The sequence below is a fragment of the Coffea arabica genome, chromosome 1e (assembly GCF_036785885.1).
Source record: "Coffea arabica cultivar ET-39 chromosome 1e, Coffea Arabica ET-39 HiFi, whole genome shotgun sequence".
NCBI classification, from domain to species: Eukaryota; Viridiplantae; Streptophyta; class Magnoliopsida; order Gentianales; family Rubiaceae; genus Coffea; species Coffea arabica.
Window position 1 is genome coordinate 1247164 of NC_092311.1, and position 22356 is coordinate 1269519.

Sequence of the window (22356 nt, forward strand, 5' to 3'; positions counted from 1 at the left end):
AAATCCCTTCTTTTCAGATATCTTGAGTCTTTATTTGTGGTCAATACTATTTTTATTCTTTTTATGTCCCATAGAGAACAGAGGTTGGAGCATTCTTTTTCACTTTGACTTTGTTCAGTAGCCTTAGAATTTGAGAGTTACTTTGAAGCCATTCTGAGATTTATGTTACTTGATTTGCTTTGTATGGAGAGGGCTTCTAGTGTTTGAATTGCTCTTTGAGTACCAGATCAGTCTATGCTTATTATGATTGCAGCAATTTAGTCTGTTTCTTTGAGTAATAGAGATTATGTTATTTGGGGTGTATAGATGCAAGTTACCATGGATGTTGTCAATGGCTGACTCCTTTGGCAGTTACGAAGTAACTACATCACCTGTGCTGAATTTATTTTATTTGTTTTATGAATTAGTTGTTCTTTGCAGGGTCAGTATTTAAGCTCAACAAAGTTAAAGTGCCTTAAGCTCTTAGTCTGTGTCACAAAGACCAGGTTTGGGGAGAGACGTGGAATTCAAGAAGTAAAAGTTGATAAGGGAACAGATAAAGCATCAGGGAGCAATATGGATGGCGTTGCTTTGAAGGAAGATGCCAACAAAGTTAAAGTGCATTAAGCTCCTAGTCTGTGTAATGAAGACCAGGTTTGGGGAGAGGCCTGGAATTCAAGAAGTAAAAGTTGATAGGGGAACAGATAAAGCATCAGGGAGCAATATGGATGGCGTTGCTTTGAAGGAACATGCCAACAGTCAAGATGAGAGCGTTGTCATCGAGGGAAAGGCTAACTCAGAGCCAAGTGAGTAGCTAGTGCGTAACAATGTCCAGGGAAATGAATAAGCTGAAATGCCGAATGTCACCGGAGAGGAACAGAATCTTAATCTTACAAAGGAGCTGAAAAAGAGAAAGTGCAGTGCCGATGCTGAAATTGCTACCGCATCTCCTACTGACAAATGTTCATCCAGGCTTCGCCCAAGGAAGGAGGTACCTTCATTCCAGATGGTGGATTTGAATGAGAACGACATTGAAAGGATTTTGGCAATGAGAATAAAAGTTTACTGGCCAGACTCAGGAAAATGGTTTGCAGGAAGAATTAAATCCTTCAATAGAGAGAAGATGCTTCATACTGTAAACTACGATGATGGTGACATAGAAGAGCTGGACTTGAAGAAAGAGAAATTTCAACTTGAGGTCAAGCCTAAAGATGGTTTTCACATAAAAGCATAACTTCACTCCAGAAAAAGCAAGAAGGATCTCAGTGGTCATGTGGTTGGGAAAACAAGTTTTAGCCAGGAGTATGTTAAGGCCAAGGACAATGCAAATATGGAAGGAGAACGCAATCAGGATCCCAGTGGAGATGTGGTTGCCAATGTGAGTTTTAGCCAGGAGTATGCTAGGGTCAAGGATGAAGCAGAGATAGGAGGAGAAAGCAAGAAGGATCTCAGTGGTGATGTGGTTGCTAACAGGATTTATAACCATATTAACAGGTATTTTGGGAGGAAAACATCTAGTCACCGTATTATGAGTGACCAACTAGTGTTTATAAGAGTACAAACCTAACAAACTATTTACAAGAATACCCTTACTAATTTATTATCTACAAGAATACTTATATTCTCTTAACACCCCCCTCAAGTTGGATCATATATATCATAAGCATCCAACTTGTTACAAATGTATTTCACCCTAGAACCCCCTAAACTCTTGGTAAACACATCAGCCAATTGATTTACAGACGGTACACAAGATGTCTTGATGACTCCGTCAAGCAATTTCTCTCGAATGAAATTACAATCAACTTCAATATGTTTTGTTCTTTCATGAAACACTGGATTAGACGCAATATGAACAGCTGTCTAATTATCACACACTAAATTCATAGGCTGTTTATGCTCAAACCCAATTTCAAGTAACATGCTCTTTAACCAAACTAACTCACATACAGTGTGAGCCATAACGCGGTATTCAGATTCTGCACTTGATCTGGAGACAACTGTTTGCTTCTTACTCTTCCACGACACTAAATTACCACTAACAAATACATAATATCCTATGGTCGATCTTCGATTTGAGGCAGAACCAGCCCAATCTGCATCACTATATCCTTTAATATCAGTGTGTCCATGATTTTGATACAGCAACCCTTTTCCAGGAGCACTCTTAAGATACATGAGAATCCGTATAACAACATCCCAATGACTAGTACGAGGGGTATCAAGAAATTGACTCACAACACTCACTGCAAATGAAATGTCAGGTTTCGTTACAGTGAGATAATTTAATTTACCCACAAGTCTTCGATATTGCCTAGGATCATCTAGTAATGTACCTTGATCTCCTACTAATTTCACATTAGGATCCATAGGAGTATCCACAGGTCGGCAACCTAACATCCCAACTTCACTCAGCATATCGAGTACATATTTTCTTTGACATATATAAATCTCATATTTAGATCGAACTACCTTAATACCCAGAAAATACTGTAGATGACCTAAATCCTTTGTCTGAAAGTTTGCCTGCAAATTGGATTGAAATTTCTGGATCCCCACAACATCATCACCTGTAATCACAATATCATCCACATAAACAACTAATAAAATTTTACCAGCATTAAAATGCCGATAAAATACAGAATGATCTACTCCACATCTTGTCAAACCGAATTCCATGACAACACTACTAAACCGGCCAAACCAGGCCCTCGGAGACTGTTTCAATCCATATAAGGATTTTTTCAAACGACAAACCAACCGCGAATTCTTTCGCTAAACAACAAATCCAACAGGTTATTCCATATATACCTGACAGGTGCCGAACCTGTACAATAATAATTACTTAAAAGTCCTCATTATCACCACAATTAATTATAGAACAAATTCAAGTACTGGAGCAGGGACCTTAGATGTGCAATGGGTTACTTGATTCACCCTGTTCTCGAAAAGTTTGTTTGATCCGATATACCAGATTTGTCTATAAAAATATTAATTTTGTGTATAATGGCAAGTAGGGTCGATTCCACAGGGAGCGGGTAGGAAATTATTTCTTTCCAAATTGGTAGAGCGAAATTGGGGGATTTTAAATGTGAGGCAAATAAAAATAAAACTAGAAATAAAACAAACAAAGTCCAAAATAGAGATGTAATCGAGCCGAGTCGAGCTCGAGTAGTGCTATACTCGAGCTCGACTCGACTCATATATCCCTAGGAGCTCGAGTTCGATCGAGTCAAAAAAATTGATACTCGAAACTCGACTCGATGTACTCGCGAGTAGCTCGAAACTCGACTCGATAAGCCTCGATAACGAAGGGTATTTTGTAAATTCCATATAACTTATACCCATAATGGTCATTTTATAATTATAATACATATATATTATTTAAATTATAAATATATTATTTAAATAACCCCGGCTCGACGAGTAGCTCGACGAGCCTCGAGCCGGGAATTTTTTACTCAAAACTCGACTCGATTTTCATTCGAGCTACTCGAACTCGGTCAACTCGAGTTCGAGCCAAGTCGTTGACCAAGCTACTCGCGAGTAGCTCGCGAGTAGCTTGGCTCGCGTACACCCCTAGTCCAAAACTAACTCACAGAACACAATTTATTAAAATTATCAAGTAATAAAAGTTCTACCCAAAATATCAACTGCTCAGGCACGGTCCAATTAAATGATCATCGATGCAACGATATTTCACCCATTTATCACTAGGTTAGTTATAGTTATCAATAAGCTCTGATAACCAATTCTTCCTTACCTTTTCGACAGTCAAGGTACAACCGTTGACTGTTTTTCTAACTAGATAACAACCCTAGGTACGACCTTAGGAATTTAATCATCCAATTGCATTAGAACTAGAAGAACCCAACCCTAACCAATAGACACGCTAAGAGGGTTTATTTAAATTAGATCCTGCGTTCCCCCAACATAAAACCAATTATGGTGGTTGTCACTAGTTATCAACCAAACGAACAATTACGGATCCAATTTAGTTAATGTGACAGTAGACTATTAAATTAAATCAAATACCCGGCCGTTGATATTTAATTAATAAAATAACCATGAACAATTAATTCAGAGAACACACGAATAGTGACAAATTGAAAGAAATAATGAAAATTCGATTAGATCTCACAATTATTATGGGCCGCGCCCTCGCATCGACTTTTGGGTAGAGGAGAAATTTAGCCACTTCCCATTATGTCAATCACGCCAGGGCTGGTAGGTTTCATCCGCATAATTATCAAAGAGATTGGAACGATGGACTAGCGACGAAAGAAAGAAAAGAAAAGGTCTCCCTTGTCTCTGCGTTAATATTCGTACTGAAGACGGCCGCACTACGCCAAAGTCATCAACAATTTTACAGAGTCAAAACTGAGGCCAAAGAGCCGCAAAGCGTCAAAGCCAAAAAGTAAAAGAAAAATCTTTGATGTCTCACGGAGAGAGCGAAAACAAAAACCGAAAAGCTAATCTAGTCCTGATGATCCGTGAAGCTGGCCCTTTTTTTCTCTTTTATATTCTCCTCTGCGCCGCCAAGAGAAAAGAAATAAACGTCTGGAGCACAGCTTCCTCTTTTGGGGCTTTAATCCTATACTTTGGGCTCACGTGAACCCAATTCATTAGTTAGTCCTACTGCTAGAGATCGCGAGTCCGGCTTCTCGACAACCTCTACCTTTTCTGGCCTGGGCACGCCCTGAGATGAAGGGTCTTATGGAGATTTGCCTCAAGAGATTACTTTTAACGCCAACCACCTATAATTCATACAAATATGAAATATGAGTAAAACCTCAATACTTAGCACTGTAAGTAACCAAAATTAGGACAAAATAACAGTGCAAAATGTGCCAAATAATTGCTCTATCAATACCTCTTCTTCCAAATCTCCATGCAGAAATGCATTTTTCACATCCAACTGATGCAATGGCCAATTGTAAATTGCTGCCAAAGAGATAAGAAGACGAACCGAGGTAATCTTTGCAACAGGAGAAAATGTTTCTAAGTAGTGTACTCCATACACTTGAGTAAATCCTCTAGCTACCAGACGAGTCTTCAATCTATCAATAGAACCATAAGGCTGCACTTTTATAGTGTACATCCATTTACAACCAACAACAAGCTTACCTGAGGACGAGTGACAAGATCCCAAGTACCATTTTGTTCCAAAGCAGACATCTCTTCTTGCATAGCTAATCTCCAACCAGGATGATTAAGAGCATAGGTAATAGACTTAGGAATGGAGATAGAATCAAGGGAAGCAACAAAAGAAGAATATGACATAGAGAGACGAGAATAAGAAATAAAATTAGAAATAGGATGGAAAGTACAATGTCTCTTACCTTTGCGTAAAACAATAGGAAGATCTAACTCAGAGGAGGGCATCATACCTAGATTTGAAGATTGAGAATTAATTGGTGAAGTGCGTGGCATATCAGGAACTTTCTCAACCATGGAACGACGAGAGTAAACTTGAAAATGAGAACGAGATAATCGAGCTATGGAATCTGGTTGACTAAATAACTCAGGTAATAAAGGGGAAGGAACTGGTAAAACAGGAGAGAAAAAAGAGGGACACTGTTCTAACTCACAAGGCATACTGTGTTTGATAAAATATAGAGTGGATTCAAAGAAAGTAACATCAGCACAAGTAAAAAATTGATTTAAAACTGGATTGTAACATCTATACCCTTTTTGCGCTCGTGCGTATCCTAAGAAAATACACTTAATAGCACGAGAATCTAATTTATCCACTCCGGGAGCAAGTTGATGAACAAAGCACACACATCCAAAAATACGAGAAGGTAATTTAAACACAGATTCATGAGAAAAAAGAATGGAGTGAGGTAATTGACCTCCAAGAATATTAGATGGCATGCGATTAATTAAATAACATGCCAATAGAACTGCATCACTCCAAAATTGTTTGGGCACATTCATGTGCAACAACAGTGTTCGAGCAATTTCGATTAAATGTCCAATTTTTCTTTCAGTAACTCCATTCTGTTGTGGAGTGTGAGGACAAGAGAACTGATGAATAATACCAGACTTACTCATAAAGGTATTAAAATGAGTGGAAAAATATTCTTTCGCATTATCACTGCGAAGTATACGTACAGACACACCAAATTGATTCTTTATTTCTGCAACAAATGCACAAAAAATGGAATATAGTTCTGAACAATCTTTCATTAAATAAAACCATGTAACTCTCAAAAAATCATCAACAAAGATTACAAAATATTTAAAACCTAACTTTGAAGTGACTCGACTAGGACCCCAAACATCAGAATGAACTAACAAAAAGGGTTCAGAAACCCGTTTATTGACTCTAGGAGCAAAAGAAACACGATGATGCTTCCCAAACTGACAAGACTCACATTCTAACGAAGACAACTGACTCAAAGTAGGAACCAACTTTTTCAAATTTTGTAGAGACGGATGACCCAAACGACAGTGAATTTCAAGAGGAGAAACAGTAGCAGGACATACAATCGGACTATTAGAGTTAAGAAAATAAAGACCATTATGCTCATGCCCTCCACCAATCATTCTCTTTGTTTTCAAATCCTGAATGACAACAGAATCAGGAGAAAAAATAACTAAACACTGTAGAAATTTAGTGAGCTTATTAACAGACATTAGATTAAAGGGCAAATCGGGTACGTAAAGAACAGAAGACAGCGGAAGAGATGGATTAATTTCTACAGTGCCTAGTCTTTTAACTTTAGTGGTAGATCCATCAGATAAAGTAACATGAGAAAAGAAAGTAGACTCTTGAAAATTAGAAAAGTTTTTAGAGGTACCTGACATATGATCAGTAGCCCCGAAATCAATAATCCATGAGTCATTACCTTTTTGTGCTAAAGAAGCAGAGGGAAGAGATGCGTGATTTGTAACTTGGTACTGTAGGAATTTAACGTAATTTTCCTCGGATATAGTAACAGTCTTCCGGGAACTCGATTCAACTTGGTCAGTGGTAACCGCATTAACAAACCTTTCAACCATAGCGAATAGCACTTTAAACCAAAGAAAGATTCAAAACTCGAGATGAACAGTGACGCTTGAACAGTGCCCGTGTACAATATGCGTGAACAGTACGTCGTGAACAGTGTTGCGCCATGAACAGTAACGATGTAAATAGTGCCGCAATGAACAGTGCGGCTGAACAGTACTTTTGCTAGATGTTTAACTCTAACCCTAGAACTTTAGCTCTGATACCATGTTAACAGATATTTTGGGAGGAAAACATCTAGTCACCGTATTATGAGTGACCAACTAGTATTTATAGGAGTACAAACCTAACAAACTATTTACAAGAATACCCTTACTAATTTATTATCTACAAGAATACTTATATTCTTTTAACAAACCAGAAGTATGAGAAGGTGCCAGGAGTATGCTAAGGTCAAGGATGAAGCCGAGATAGAAGGAGAAAGAAAGAAGGATCTCAGTGGCAATGTGGTTTCCAACACAAGTTTTAGCTAGGAGTATGATAAGGTCAAGCATAATTCAGAGATAGAAGGAGAGGGTCCTAAAACTGCAGTATCAAAGGAAGATGTGGAATCTAATCCAGGGGAACAACAACCTGCTGATAACAAGAGTGAGATAGATGAGAATCAAGTAGGTTCTGCAAGGCAAAATGCCAGGTTCACTGATGTAGATGGAAGCAGAAAGTGTTGAGTTGTCAGGAGCAAATGTAAGTGACCACTAAATTATTGCTGAAATTAACTGAAAGAGGTTGAACACCATTTCTAGCAAGTAAGCCTGCATCTAAAAATTATGTCTTTACTCTTAAAGGATGCCCTTCCATGGTGGTTCTCATCCTACTCCTTTCATTGCTTTATATTCATGCATTCAGTAAGTAATTTTACATGTAACAATTATGCACATAATGCTTGTCCATTGATATCTAAAAATATGTTTGGGTTTTTGTCTAAGTCCTGGCCCAATGATGCTCAATTAATACTGATGAAGAATCTTTAATTGTCATATAAATGTGTCTGTGCTTTGACTTAGACTTTTTGTTTTGCATTTCCTTTGGTCTGAAAGAGAAATATCCATCCTTTCTCTAGTAATAGATAGGAATTGAATTGCGCTATGCTTAAGATGGGTAAAAATTGCTAAATGCGAAAACTTACCGGGAGAGTGCAAGCTGAAACATTAGGTGACCACCATCCTTATGAATCATTTTTGCCAACCTAAGATGTGTTCCTGTCCTAGCAGACTTGAGATTTTGACAGGTTGACTGAAATATCGGCAGGAATAGAGAACAATTAACATGGTTTCCTCTTCCTACAGCCTACTATTTCAGAAGAAAGAAAGACTAATTAATTAAATTATAATTATTCCTGCCACCAGTATAGATGTAATCACCTGTGATTTTGTTGATCCGGAATCCTTGGCCCTGTTTTGCCCAAATAGATTAAGTTGTAGCATTTGTGCTTTGTACCAGAAAATCAACTTTTTCCCTTGGTTGGACCCTGACTGCTGAGACCGCGATTGGATCCTTCATCCTTATGAAGGGTCTATAGCCGATTGTCTGTTTCACCCATTACCGTAGCTCAGTTGATCAGCATGACACAACAGTACATTCATGTGCACCAACAAGAGATTTGGTTAGTTTGATTTGTGTGGTTCTGTAATTTTAAGCGACAATTTCACATGGAAATAATATCTAAAGCTTGCTGAAGGGCCAGAGCAAAGTGAAAGAATTGGGGCAAGGTTTTGTCAACAAATAAGAAGAATGAACTGATTGTTATAAGAAGAATTGGAGAAGCTTAATATAGAAATTAAGAAAAGAAATGGAGATGCAAAACGTTGTCGGATTGTTGATGCGAATTCCTGGATCCTTTTTCTGTCATGAGTCATTGACAGCTGTAAGAGCCATAGTCATCAACCAACTAATGCTGCGACTTCTGAAAAAGAATTTGCATTGTGTTTCCAATCTGCACAGAAAAGGAATCAAGGATATTAATGTAACCAATTCTGGAAAATACTTTCATGAGTAGTTCAGGAAGTTACAATAAATAATTGTCTATACATGAGTAGAGATACAATTTGTAAAGCCAAAAGTGAAAAAAGAATGAAGTTCGTCAAGGCTAGCACACACAACATGTTACAATGAAGCATGTTATGGATTCAATGAAATTGTTGCCTATTTGTGGAACTATCCACTCAATAACACAGTACAGCTTGTCTATCTGGATCAAAGGTTGTATGGGTAGCAAATAAGAATGAGCCTCTATAATATCTGTTCTCAACATGTTTGTTTCTTCATAAAGAACTTCCACGTTACCAATTCTCTGTTTCACTGATTCTATGGTGATTCCACTGCATTTTTTAATTTTCTGTTTGCAGAAGAATATCTCACATGACATGGAGAAGCCCCTCTACAAGACTATTTACTTCTGGTCCCTACAGAATGCCATCCACCAGAATCCTGAATATTGGAAGGGTGATATCCGACCTAGTCCAGTCCCTTTGCTTTTTGGATGCTTTTGTCTGGAAACCAGATGAAGTACATAGTTATATCATTTTGAAAGAAACCTTAGGATTAACTTGTTTATGAAGTAGACCAATTCCACTACTATCTCCCTGTTTATGTTGTGAATCTCCTTTGAAGTATGAACTATATAACCATATTATGTGTATCAATCTACATTTTTCTGTCAAGTTCCTACTTGTGTTGATCTCTTGCATGTATCTGATACATTTAGTTTCATAGTATACATAGAAGACCAACATAACTAAACTGCATCGTATAACTGGAAGGCAGTTAAACTTTTGGTTGATATATAGAAATGCCTGAACAAAGTTCTGAATTGTCTGTAAGAATTATGCTCCCTCTACACCTTCTGACAGCAATACTTATTTTAAATGAAATAAAATTAATTAGTGCATTTGGAATAAAATTTTTTTGCTTATACTTTTTATTGTAGCAATTTTTAATATGTTTTATATGAGATAAAAACATGATTAAAAATAAAAAAATACTAAAAAATATATTTAAAAATTTTTAGTTTTTTAAATGTAGAACTCAAACAAAATACAAAGCAAGGTATGAATAGGACACAAAATTATCAAATGACATTTTATTGACTCGTAAAAATCTTGTGAAAGCTACAAGGTAAATGAAAATTATCAAAATAAATTTGTTTACAATTTAAAAGGAAAAAGATAATCGATAGAAAACTTGTGCTGATATTTTAAGAATTTTTTTTTAAAAAAAATTACTCCGCAATACAACTTTTCAATTCTTTGGTATTATACTTTCTTTTATTTTTAAAATTTTTAAATCATGTGACTTTGCATTTTTTGTAATACGATGTTTGATATTCCGATTAAAAATATAGTATTATTCTAGAACTATTGTGTAAGGGCATTAATATCATTTTGTTAAAGTTTTGGATGGAAAATTCACTACTAACATTTGACTAGTCAATCAAGAGGGCAAAGTGCACATATTTAAAGTTTAGGAGGACAAAGTGTTATAAATGATCAAGTTCAGGGAGGCAAACTCTAATTAACCCTAATAAATTTGAAATCCCAAAATTCCACGGTTCTGGTAGTTTCAATCCCTTCATCTCAAAAATATTGTGACATATCATTTGAACATCTTATGTCCGTCAACTGATCAACATTAATTACTATCCATATAGGATAGAGATTGATCAAAATTAAATACCATCATTATTCTAAAGCAGAGTTCTACACGTCTACTATAGGCATGTAGCATGTGTCAAGTGTCGGATTCATATGTTAGCCACAATATTAGCAGGCAATAGTTCCCCAAAACCAAGATTTAGCTAGGCTTTGGGTGGCGTTTGGTTCGCACATCAGAATCGAATTCGGATTCGGATATCCTGGGTTTGGAATGAGATCATTCATTCCAATACATCTGTTTGGTTCAAGTACCTGGAATCAGGGGCAGAGCCAGAAAAAAATCTTAGTGGGGGCAAAAATAACACTAAAATTTTTTATCTACTCTTTTTCTAATTTTTTAAGCAAAAAAAAAAAAGTCTCATGCATAAAATCACCATTTCACAAGTTAAAATATTTATCAAATAACCCATTTATTAGTTATTACATTAACTAATCAATTTTCAAATTTCTTTAAAACAGTAATAGTCTCATGCTCTAGAAATATATTTGCAAACAAATTTATAATAATGATAATAATAAGTAATTGTTTAGAACCTGATTTTGATGGTCTCCTAAAGTTGGTGAAAAGAGCTGCAAAATGTGGCGGACCCAAGTCCTAGAAGATCAATTGATTCTGGTGCAATCTCTAAATAGGATGAAGTGATCAAAAGAAAGAGTAACAAGCTTTGGTTGTGGAAAAAAAAATGGCTCTCGTATGTATGTTGGGGAGTGGGGACAACCGAGAGCGAGATGAGGAAAGGGAAATTGGGGAGTGGGGACAAAGGAAGTAAATGATAATTGGATGAAATGATAAAAAGAAAAAGTAGTTGGCTTGGGTGTGGAAGAAGAGGAGTCGGTTGTGAAGGGAAATGGGAGACCACAGGAGTAAAGGGAACTTGGGAAGTGGGGACCAAAAGGCATGACTGATATAATTGGTACTTGGGCCCTGTCGGTGGGAAAATGGGAACTAGAGGAGGAAAGTGAATGATATAAATTTTGTGACCCATTCTTTCACATTTTTTCTAAAAAAAATTCTGGGGCACCTTTAAAATTATGTCAAAGTTGTAGATGTATTATAGAAATTTAAGGGGGGCAGTGGGGGCCCGTGCCCCCACTTTAAATCCGCCCCTACCTGGAATGTATATAATAACTATAGTTGATTTGGTTCGTCGACTTTTTCAGAATGGAATATAATAAATATATCATAAATTACATCGTAAATGATAGTCATTGGTTCTTTGTAAAAGGGATATAAGAAATTTCACTAATTAAATATAGTATAAATGTATTAGTAAATTCAGTATAACTAATTAATAATTTCTATTAGTAAACATGTACAATTATTAGTATAATTGATAATATCAATTATATTACATTAATTAATATAATTATATAATACATGTAACTAATAATAATATTATTATAAGTTTGTAACTAATTAAATTAAATATTATATATATAATTAAATATAAATATACAAATGTTATAATATAAATATATAATTATAATTATATAATATATACAAATATTAATTATAATAATATTTAATATAAATATAATATATATTACATATTAAATATAGTTATTATTATATATTATTATATTTAAAATAATAATTATTATTATTATTATATAAATTGTTAATATTATATACATGTATATATTATAATTATATGCACATATAATATACATTTATAAATATTAATTGTACTAATATTTTATATAAATAGAATGTATATTACATATTAAATATAGTTATTATTATATATTATTATATTTAAAATAATAAATATAATTATATAATTTATTAATATTATATACATGTATGTATTATAATTATATGCGCATATAATATACATTTATAAATATACATATATATTATAAATATATTATAAATATATTATTATATAATATTAATAAATTTATAATATATATTATATAAATATAATTATATTTAACTAAATAATTCTAATATATTTTTATATAATATACTAATATTATAATAAAATATATAATTATAATATATTATATAAATGTATATATTATAATATAAATATATAAATATATAATATATATAAATATTAATTATACTAAAAATATTATGTAATTATAAGATTTTGGAATCACACTTGGGTTTTGGACAAAACCCACCAACTTACTAAGGAATGGTGGAATGCTAAATTTTTAGATATCATTCCAAAATTTCAATTCCGATAGTAGTGAACCAAACATGAATCATGGGGTTTATTCCGATTCTCCATTTCGAAACCCTTTTACCAAACGCCACTTAGGAAACTGAGGCGATGACTACGGCCCCACATATAACATATTCTTTAAAAATATTTTCCGTTATTTGATACTTTTCATTAGTAAAATTATTTAAATATAGCAAAAGAAAATAGGGTGTGGTCTTTACGCAGAATTCTGATTATGATCTTTGTTGGTCCGAGGATGGATTTTTAATATGTAAAATTGAAAGAAAGTATTGATAGAAACTTTGCTATGTACCTCGTGAAAAGTTTTGTAAGATGACTAGTGGGAAATATGCATGAAATAATTAATAAAGGAAAAGCATAATATAAAAGTGGTATATACTCCTTCAAAATTTGGAAGAATGCAAAGTTAAGGGGCAAACCCTAGTGATCTTCATTCACCAATTGAATTAAAAGTGATGTTATATATTGACAGTTCAATTATTATTATTAATGACATTTCATTATAATTTTAGCAATAGAGCATGGAAAACATAGAGTGTCATTAACAAAAAAAAAAAAAAAGGAACGTCAATATTGCTAGCCATGAATTAAGGTTATTGAATTTTCTTAGTTAATGAAACTAGCAATTTTTTCAAATTTCTCACTATAATCTCCGAATTTTCCCAATTCTCTTTCTCCTATTGCGACTCATCCAATATCTCCAAAACATGACTTATTCGATTATCCCTTTTCATTCCTTTTTGATTGAGGTTCTTTCTTTTTTTTGGGGTGACAATATTCTCTCATTGACGTTTGAGAATCGAAAAAACTAAATAAAAGCACGTATATAACTGCTAGCCACGGCTATTGTAGGATAGACTTTTAGGGAGAATACAAAACACAAAAGCAAAAAGAAAAGAAGTTCTGGGACGTGACATTTGGAAATCTAAAATAACCCATTTGGAATTCTAGCTCATTAATATCTTTCCCACAAGTCCAATTTTCATGTTAAAATCGAAAACAAATAGAAGATCAAAGTTGCCATATTCGACATGTCCAATAAATTGTTAAATTTCTGAAAATTTGCATCTCCTTAATCTATACAGTTTTTCAATCAGTGACAACAAAAATCAACGGTACGAGTTTTATCAACTTTATCCTCCTCCCTCATTCACGATCAGAATTACTTAAAGTTTTTGACACCCTAAGTCCCGAGTTCAGGGCTCTTTTGCTTTTCCCCTTCTTTGACTAGTGTTTATGTGTGTGAATCAGAAATTTTCTTCTTAGCATGCTGTTGGGTTTGTATAATGTGCGGGCAGGAAGAGGATGAAGCCAAACTTAACAAGCCGAGTTTCCTACTTGCGAACACAAAAAAGGATAAGAGGCGCAGAGTTGGGGCTAAGCCCTCCGCGATGACTCCGATGCCTAAATCAACTTGCAAGAAGTTTGGAGATTGTGTAAGTGAAAAAGCCGATCAAAAAAGTGTCACCTTTTACGCATGAGAATGGGAGGTATTTACACCCTCCCTCTTTTTATAACTGATGTTTAAGATTTTGTACACCAATTAAGAAAAGTTTTTCGTTGCTTAAATCTGTACACTACTTTCCTTTTGTATCCTCATTAATTGTCCAATTCACTCATATTTTCTCTCACTAGAATACGGAGGGGCAAATAATTACTAGGGTTGTTACAAAGAGAGAAACAATAATTACTAAGAGTGGTAATTAAGAACCCTGTATTGGAAAAGAGAGATAAAAGGGTAAAATTATAAAAAAATAATTAATATTTTATGAGAATAATAAAATGATAGATAAAAGTATACTAGAGCAAATTTCTTAAACGTCAATTAAAAAAGAATGGAGGGAGTATAATCCCAAAAAGTGATACAGATTGCTAAAAACCGAGAAAATGTGACAACTATAGGTGGCGCCATGGGTCAACTTCTAGGCATGTCAAGTGTCAGATTTACGGGTCAGCCACAATATTAGCAGGCAATAATAGTGCGGTAAAGCCAATATCTAGTTAGGCTTCGGCTAAAGACTTGAGAAACTGAGACGATGACTAGGGCCCCACATATAACATATTCTTTAAAAATATTTTCCGTTATTTGATGCTTTTCATTAATAAAATGACTTAAATATCGCAAAAGAAAATAGGGTGTGGTCTTTATGCAAAATTCTGATTATGATCTTTGTTGGCCCGAGGATGGATTTTTAACATGTAAAATTGAAAGAAAGCATTGATAGAAATTTTGCTATGTACCTCCCGAAAAGTTTTGTAAGATGATTACTAAAGGAAAAGCATAATATAAAGGGTAAATTACATTTTACCCCCTGGTTTACCCTTTTTTACATAACCCCTGTGGTTTCAAAAGCTATACATAACCCCCTCATGATTTGGATTAAAGTGTCAAAGTGAAGGAAATAGTCACTCGTAACGGCGTCATCTAAAATGTCGAAATTACCTTTATAAATACATGACATATTAATCTCGTATGATTTTAAACCTTATAAATACACGACATATTAATCCCGTATGATTTTTTAAAATCATACGGGATTAATATGTCATGTATTTATAAGGGTAATTTTGACATTTTAGGTGACGCCGTTACGAGTGACTATTTCCGTCACTTTGACACTTTAATCCAAATCATGAGGGGGTTATGTATAGCTTTTGAAACCACAGGGGGTTATGTAAAAAAAGGGGTAAACCACAGGGGGTAAAATATAATTTACCCTAATATAAAAGTGGCATATACTCCTTCAAAATTTGGAAGAATGCAATGTTAAGGGGAAAACCCTGGGCCTGGTGGTCTTCATTCACCAACTGAATTAAGAGCGATGTTGTATACTGACACTTCAATACTTATTAATGACATTTCATTATAACTTTAGCAATAGAACATGGAAAACATAGAGTGTCATTAACAAAAAAAAAATGGAACGTCAATTGTTAGCCATGAATTAAGGTTACTGAATTTTCTCAGTTAAAGACACTAGCAATAAATTTGAATTTCTCGCCATAATATCCGAATTTTCCCAATTCTTTTCCTCCTACTCTACTCGTCCAATATTTCCAAAACATGGACTTACTCGACCATCCCTTTTCATTTCTTTCTAACTGAGATTTTTATTTTTCTTGTGAATATATTCTCTCATTGACATTTGAGAATTGAAAAAACTAAAAAAAAATATTTATATAACTGCTGGGGAAGTGCATCTTGTAAATCGTTGAGGGAAGTGCAAAGCAGCCAGAATCTTGAATTTGATTGAGATGGCTCTTAAATCATCATCAGTAGCTTCTTTTCTTCGTCTCTGAAGTGCGTTCTTGTGAATTTGGCAAGGCTTCGCCCCGGCACAACTTTTGTCCAACATGTTCGCCAGCACAGTAGTCAGTCTGAACGTGTGTGTCGACTCTCCTCTTTGAATTTTTAAAGCAATTCATGCTCTGATGTCTCCAGCAATTTCAACATTAAAACTTTTGCCATAGTTTACCAAAAAATTGCAGATTTGGAGGTCTGATAGTTGTAGAATTCTAATCTACAGTTCCATATTGAGGATCAAAAGTAAGAATAATTGCTGGCAGCATAGCAGAATATCATTAACATCTCCCCAGTTTCCAAATGTATAATCAAATTTTGTAATCTCAACAAGCTCACTTCTTCCAAGATCAATCCTACCTCAAAGCACAGATCTAATTGGACTCATCATAATGATACAGGTTGGGCAGCGAGCAATGCATACCACATTCTTACGACTTCAGAGTTAGAGAAAGTAACTAAGAAGCAAACACTTTTTAAGTGATAACACACTGACACTACCATAGTTTTATCATTCAAGAGTGCTCAAAGTCAAACTACTTGGGATGAACATATATTTTGAAACTCAGATGAAAGGTCAGGAGGGTTCCCCAAAAATAAAAAGAAAAGGGCTGAAAAACCCAGGTTGAAGCATTTTGGTTTCATTGAGGTTTGGGGAGTTGTCACTATTTCAGAAAAACCGAAGCTGTAAAATTTGGCTCTCAATTCATCAGTAGCCTCTTTTCTGTTTCTATGAACTTCACTTATTTGAATGGGAACGCACGTAAGGCTTCGCCGAGCACAATTACAATCCAACCACAGCGAACAGTCAGTCAGTCACTGCTGTATCACTCAATAACATGACTTTTCCAAGATTAGGCCAACCTCAAAGCACAGATGTAATGGAATTCAAAATGGTACAGATTACGCAGGAAGAGTACACATTCTTGTATCTAGGGGGAGAGAGAGAGAGAGAGAGATTTTTAACTTGTAATAGACTTACATGACTATAGATGAATCACTCAAGAATCTCAAAATCAAACTATGAGTGAGTCACTAGAGCATTAAGCCTACCATCATCAAACTATTATGCTACCATGTTTGTAATATAGAAGAGACAGGCCTACCATCTTCAGGAGAAATATAATCTCTTCCCCTTTGATCAAAAGCATAGCATTTCGAATCAATTCAACACCGTTCTCAGCATTATCAATGCAAGAATCGGTTACTTACCCCTTCATCATACAGCCGGACATCACGGAAGCTTCAATCACAACAAGCATTCTTTCTCCCAAAACAACCTTCCTTTGTTTCTAGAATCACCAATTACTGCACTTTCAGAAATAAACTTAAGAGCAACAAATCCAACTGTATGGTAATAGAACATATTAACATGAAGACAAAAAAATCTAAGTTTTTAGTTAATCCCACCATCAGTTTGCTCCAAAATCAGTAATGGATCAATATCCTCGGAGACTAATGCATCTAATCTCCTTGAACATTTCCACCACAGCTTCAACCAAAGCCTCTTCTTTACCTTCAAAAGCATCTTTTACTACCAAGTAATCAGCTCCTTCATAACCAGTAAAACCATTCATACAATTTTTTTTGCCCAAGAAAAAAGTTCTCTTATCCACAAGAGAGTTTAACTTCACTGCGTCAACATCAAGCACAGGGGTGTTCGAGAAGGTGTATGATTTGCTATCATCCATTACAATTCCAAGATGTCGATTCCACATTAGAACAAGATCACGTTTTGCAAGATCCAGCTTCCCCCACTTCTTGGAATCAGTGATAACAACACGGACAAGGGATTTTGGTAAGAAACAAAAGAAGGTTTCCATTAGTGAAAATATGCTGCAACCGATAGCCATAATAAATTCAAATATGTCTCCAGATAACCTTACTTCTCGAGCATAAACATTTATTGAAGTATCCTCAATATATCGTCTGGGGCAAATGAGAAATATTAGGCTGGATGATTTCATGTCAATCTTCCACTTCACTAGAGGTTCTTTCTCAAGACAATTGAGGCTGGGCCGATCATCCAATTCAAGACAGTTGAATTCCACATAAAGCGATTCTAAGGAGGTGAATTTGCCAAGAAATTTGGAAGTGAGATCGGACAACAATTCCATGCCAGTGCAAGAGGACTCGGACTCAAAGGACATCGGAAACTTGTCAAAGATGGGAAAGAAGCCAAGTGGAACGGTAACAGAATGGAGTGGCTTTCCTGGGAGAATAAAAAGTTCTGGTTCAGCCTTTTTTGTGGTAATTTTTTGTTGAATTTGAAGAGGGATTTTGACAGAAACATTTTTAGTTTGATAAACAAGTGAAGAAAAACGTTTTGAGACTAAAGAGCATCTGCAGAGGGATTTGGCTTCCCTGATTTTGTCCAAAATCATGGAGATTATCAACTCATCTGGTAAGCATATGAAGGGATCGTCAGATTGATTAGCCGCTTGCCCTATCGCTTCTCCTCTAGCCCCTACTCCCACCTCATTTACCAAATCTTCCATATCGTTTTCTCTTCTGCAGAATTTCTGAACCGTTAAAAATTGCTCCAACAGAAGCAGTCAGCAGCAGCCCGAATGATACCAAATTACTAAGATCCCTCCAAAACCAAAGGCTGAAAAAAAAGAGTTTATCTGCAGAATCAATTAATAAACCACCTAAATGCACAAACCATAAAACAGTACAGGAAAGGTGCACAATCGGAATCTACCTAATAATTCCAACACTGAAAATAAAAGTTACAAATCAAGCTCACAAAGAAATTCATGTAAGGATCGGGCCTGCATGTGAAAGAATGAAATAGTATGAAGTGTTGATTATTTTCTATACGATTTTTGTTTAGTATGATCACCAAAAAATGAATGGCATGCATCTATAGTATGGCATCCCTTAGTTGAACTTCTACAAAGTCCTACATATGTAAATCCATCCTCAAAGTCCTACCTTTAAATCTATTATACTGCATCCAACTCCAATCACGAGGCTTCTGAAAACCCTTTAGAACTTCCCAGTGGATCCATTTTCCACATCACATTGACACTACAATGCATTCAATCATCAACCAAAGACAAGATTACAGTACAAATCTGATGGGAAAAAATTAGATGGGACTTTTACAAAAAAGGCTGACCTTTTGTTGGAAAAAAATCGGAAGAAAGGATTGACAAGATTACAGTAGGCATCGAGGATTGCAGAAGGTGGCTTCCTAATCTTTGCAGAAGATGGTAGAAAGTTTCGGGGAAACTGTAACTTCCACTCCGCAAAATGGTCACCTAAGGCCAATTCTGAGAAGAGTAGCGGTGGGTTTATAGAAGATTAAATTTAATATAGTCTATTACTATTTTATTGCCAAAGTTATCTACTTTAGCAAGGGTTCTCATTTTTCAAATGCAAAGAGATAATAGAAAAAAAAAAAGGAAAGGGAAAAAATTAAATGAGAAAATGGCAAATAAAATTATAATTAAAGGGATAATAATAGTAAGAGAAGGTATTGGATGAATTACACGCAGTCCTTGGTGTATTAATACGATCACTATAATTGGTAATTGGCATATTAGAACGGATCACCATAATGCTTTATTTTGATTGATACTCGTTATTGTTACATGGAACACATGGTGCACATAATTTTTTTTTTTTTTTGAGGTAGTGATCTCATTGATCTGAATTTTAAAATTTAAGTTTACTTAATGGTAATTTTCACGAATTTACAAAGTTGGAAATTAGGCTTAATTTTCCTCTTGTTGTAAACTTGTAAGCATGTATATCAAAATTAATAAATTAGTTAGTCTATTGTTAAGTGAAAACTATGCTCTTGCAATAATGCAACACATAGTGAGGAATATAATTGTGGATTTTTTCTTTTTGGTATAGGAAGTATAGGATTTTGGAATAGGTGATTGAAGAAAAGCTAAAGAAATTTCGCATTGAAATTCTAGAAGGAGATAATACAATTGATTTAAATACTAAGAAAATAACTTCCACGTAAAAAGTGCAAATAATATTTTTACTTGTTGAGCTTGTTTCAAAGTATTGATGCTAATTTTTTTTTTTTTTTTTGTACTTGAGTTTCATTTCAGATGCAAGAAGACGTACAATTTGACGTGTTCAGCTTGCTTTTGTTATTCGTTATTTAGAAGATTCTATACTGAATAATACATTTACGTTCACCAAATTATTGAAATTTATTTTTTTCGTTCATTAAAATTGTCTTTTTGCTTTACAAGGAGGCAATTATGAGTTATTGCTTCACTATGACGAGTGAATGTAAGAAATATATTTCAAAACATTTCAAAATATAGTACAATTTCATTGTGCATTTGTCAAAATTAAACACTATACAAATGAGCAGACTGCATATGTATCTTAAGCTAATTTCTATATAAGCTTCCAATTAGGTCTTAATGTGAGGCTAATTTACAAAATTTGAGGTGTCAAGAGTAGGAGATCTTTATTTTAAGTCTCACGATTATGAAAATGCTATTATACGAATGAAATAATTGCCAAAGTCCTCCTGCCATTCATCCACTCTTTTACTGCTACGAATGAAATAATAACTTTTCTACTGCCCATTTTAGACATCCAGGTTTGGTATTTCCTTTTTTTGGGTTTTTTTTTTTTTTTTGGGGTAATAGAAGACAACACATGTTAGAGCAACTTGGTATTTGATAATTGGGTCCAAGGCCAAACTTAATTTTTATTTTTGGTTTTTTTTTTTTGTAATAGAGGCCCATACATATTAAAACAACTTGGTATTTGATAATTGGGCCTGAAGTAGTTAAAAGTCCAAATCTCTTTACAACCGCGACAACCATATCCTCTCCTCAAATAGTTATGATGATTTCTTTCTGCTGCTGATAAAATGGGAGGTGTAGAAGAAGCACATTTCTTACAGACAATTTAGAGCTTTGTTCAGGCATTTCTATATATCAACCAAAAGTTTCACTGCCCTCCAATTATATAATGCAGTTTAGTTATGTTGGCCTTCTATGTATACCATGGAACTAAATGTATCAGATACATGCAAGAGATCAGCACAAGTAGGAACTTGACAGAAAAATGTACACATAATATGGCTATATAGTTCATACTTCAAAGGAGATTCACAACATAAACAGGTTAAGTGCGGAATTCTGGTTTCTTTCAAAATGATATAACTATGTACTTCATCTGGTTTCCACACAAAAGTATCCTAAAAGCAAAGGGACTGGACTAGGTCGGATATCATCCTTCCGACATTCAGGACTCTGGTGGATGGAATTCTGTAGGGACCAGAAGTAAAAAGTGAGATATTCTACTGCAAACAGAGAATTAAAAATAATGCAGCGGAATCCCCATAAAATCAACAAAGAAGTCAAAAGTAGTCTTGATTATTTATCACACCATGGATGACGTTGTATCAGTGGACCAGTAAAATTTACAATGACAGTCCTTTTCTTTTCTTTCCTCGCAAGATACTTCAAAGATTTCCTGATAGATTTGAAGCCATTGGGGAGTACATTGGGTCCTGCAACCTAAGTTCTAAACCATAGTTGTTTGTGGGCTCTATCAGATTACCAAATAAATTCTATTTAATGCTGCTATAGGAACACAAATTGTTGAAAACATTTATGAAAACTATGTTAAGAATCACAAGTCAGAACAGTTTTGGTGTCTATTAAGAGTAGGGACCTTGAAGATGCAAATACTGGTCTTATTCCTCCATCTTAACCAAGAAAAAAGAAATGGCATAATTAAGAAGGGGGAGGAAAAACACAGGGAGAGGGGCAAGCTAATATAGTTCCTGCATTTCGTTAGGTAAATGGGTCATGATGCAGCTTTTATTTCACTAGTTTTCTTTGTCAGAACTACTTGATCTTGGCTGCCCAAATTCCTTTTATTACCATCAACTTGATATTTTACATGAAAACTACAGGCTTGCTATCCTTAGACAAATATAATTCTCTTGGCAGTTTCCAAATTTGTATTGCGGAAGTTCTTTATGAAGAAACAGACATGTTGAGAACGCATATTATAAAGGCTCGTTCTTATTTCCCACACTTACAACCTTTGATCTAGATAGACAAGCTGTACTGTGTTATTAAGCGGATAGTTCCACAAATGGGCAACAATTTCATTGAGTCCAAAACATGCTGCATTGTAATATGTTGTGTGCGCTAGCCTTGACCAACTTTATTCTTTTTTTCAATTTTGGCTTTACAAATTGCATCTCCACTCATGTAT

General features: G+C 34.7%; 1 protein-coding gene across 4 annotated transcripts; it reads right to left on the reverse strand.

The window, feature by feature from the left end:
* Positions 1-16994: 16994 nt before the first annotated feature.
* Positions 16995-19408, reverse strand: LOC113688711 (uncharacterized). 4 transcript variants are annotated; one of them, XM_027206546.2, is made up of 3 exons: positions 19078-19408; positions 18027-18748; positions 16995-17897 (listed from the first exon to the last, which is right to left on the reverse strand). In XM_027206546.2, exons 2-3 carry the CDS (start codon positions 18636-18638, stop codon positions 17580-17582), a joined length of 930 nt encoding a protein of 309 aa, XP_027062347.1. In that variant the 5' UTR covers positions 18639-18748; positions 19078-19408; the 3' UTR covers positions 16995-17579. The 4 variants fall into 4 exon arrangements, with proteins under 4 accessions (XP_027062347.1, XP_071906485.1, XP_071906491.1 ...); XM_072050384.1 differs by having other exon boundaries at positions 16995-18767; positions 19078-19173; positions 19265-19404; XM_072050377.1 differs by having other exon boundaries at positions 17296-18748; positions 19078-19173; positions 19265-19404.
* Positions 19409-22356: the final 2948 nt, after the last annotated feature.

Bases quoted from the DNA above. Each gene is read 5' to 3' on its own strand.
- LOC113688711 (XM_072050390.1), bottom strand. From the start codon at position 18,638: ATGGAAGATTTGGTAAATGAGGTGGGAGTAGGGGCTAGAGGAGAAGCG.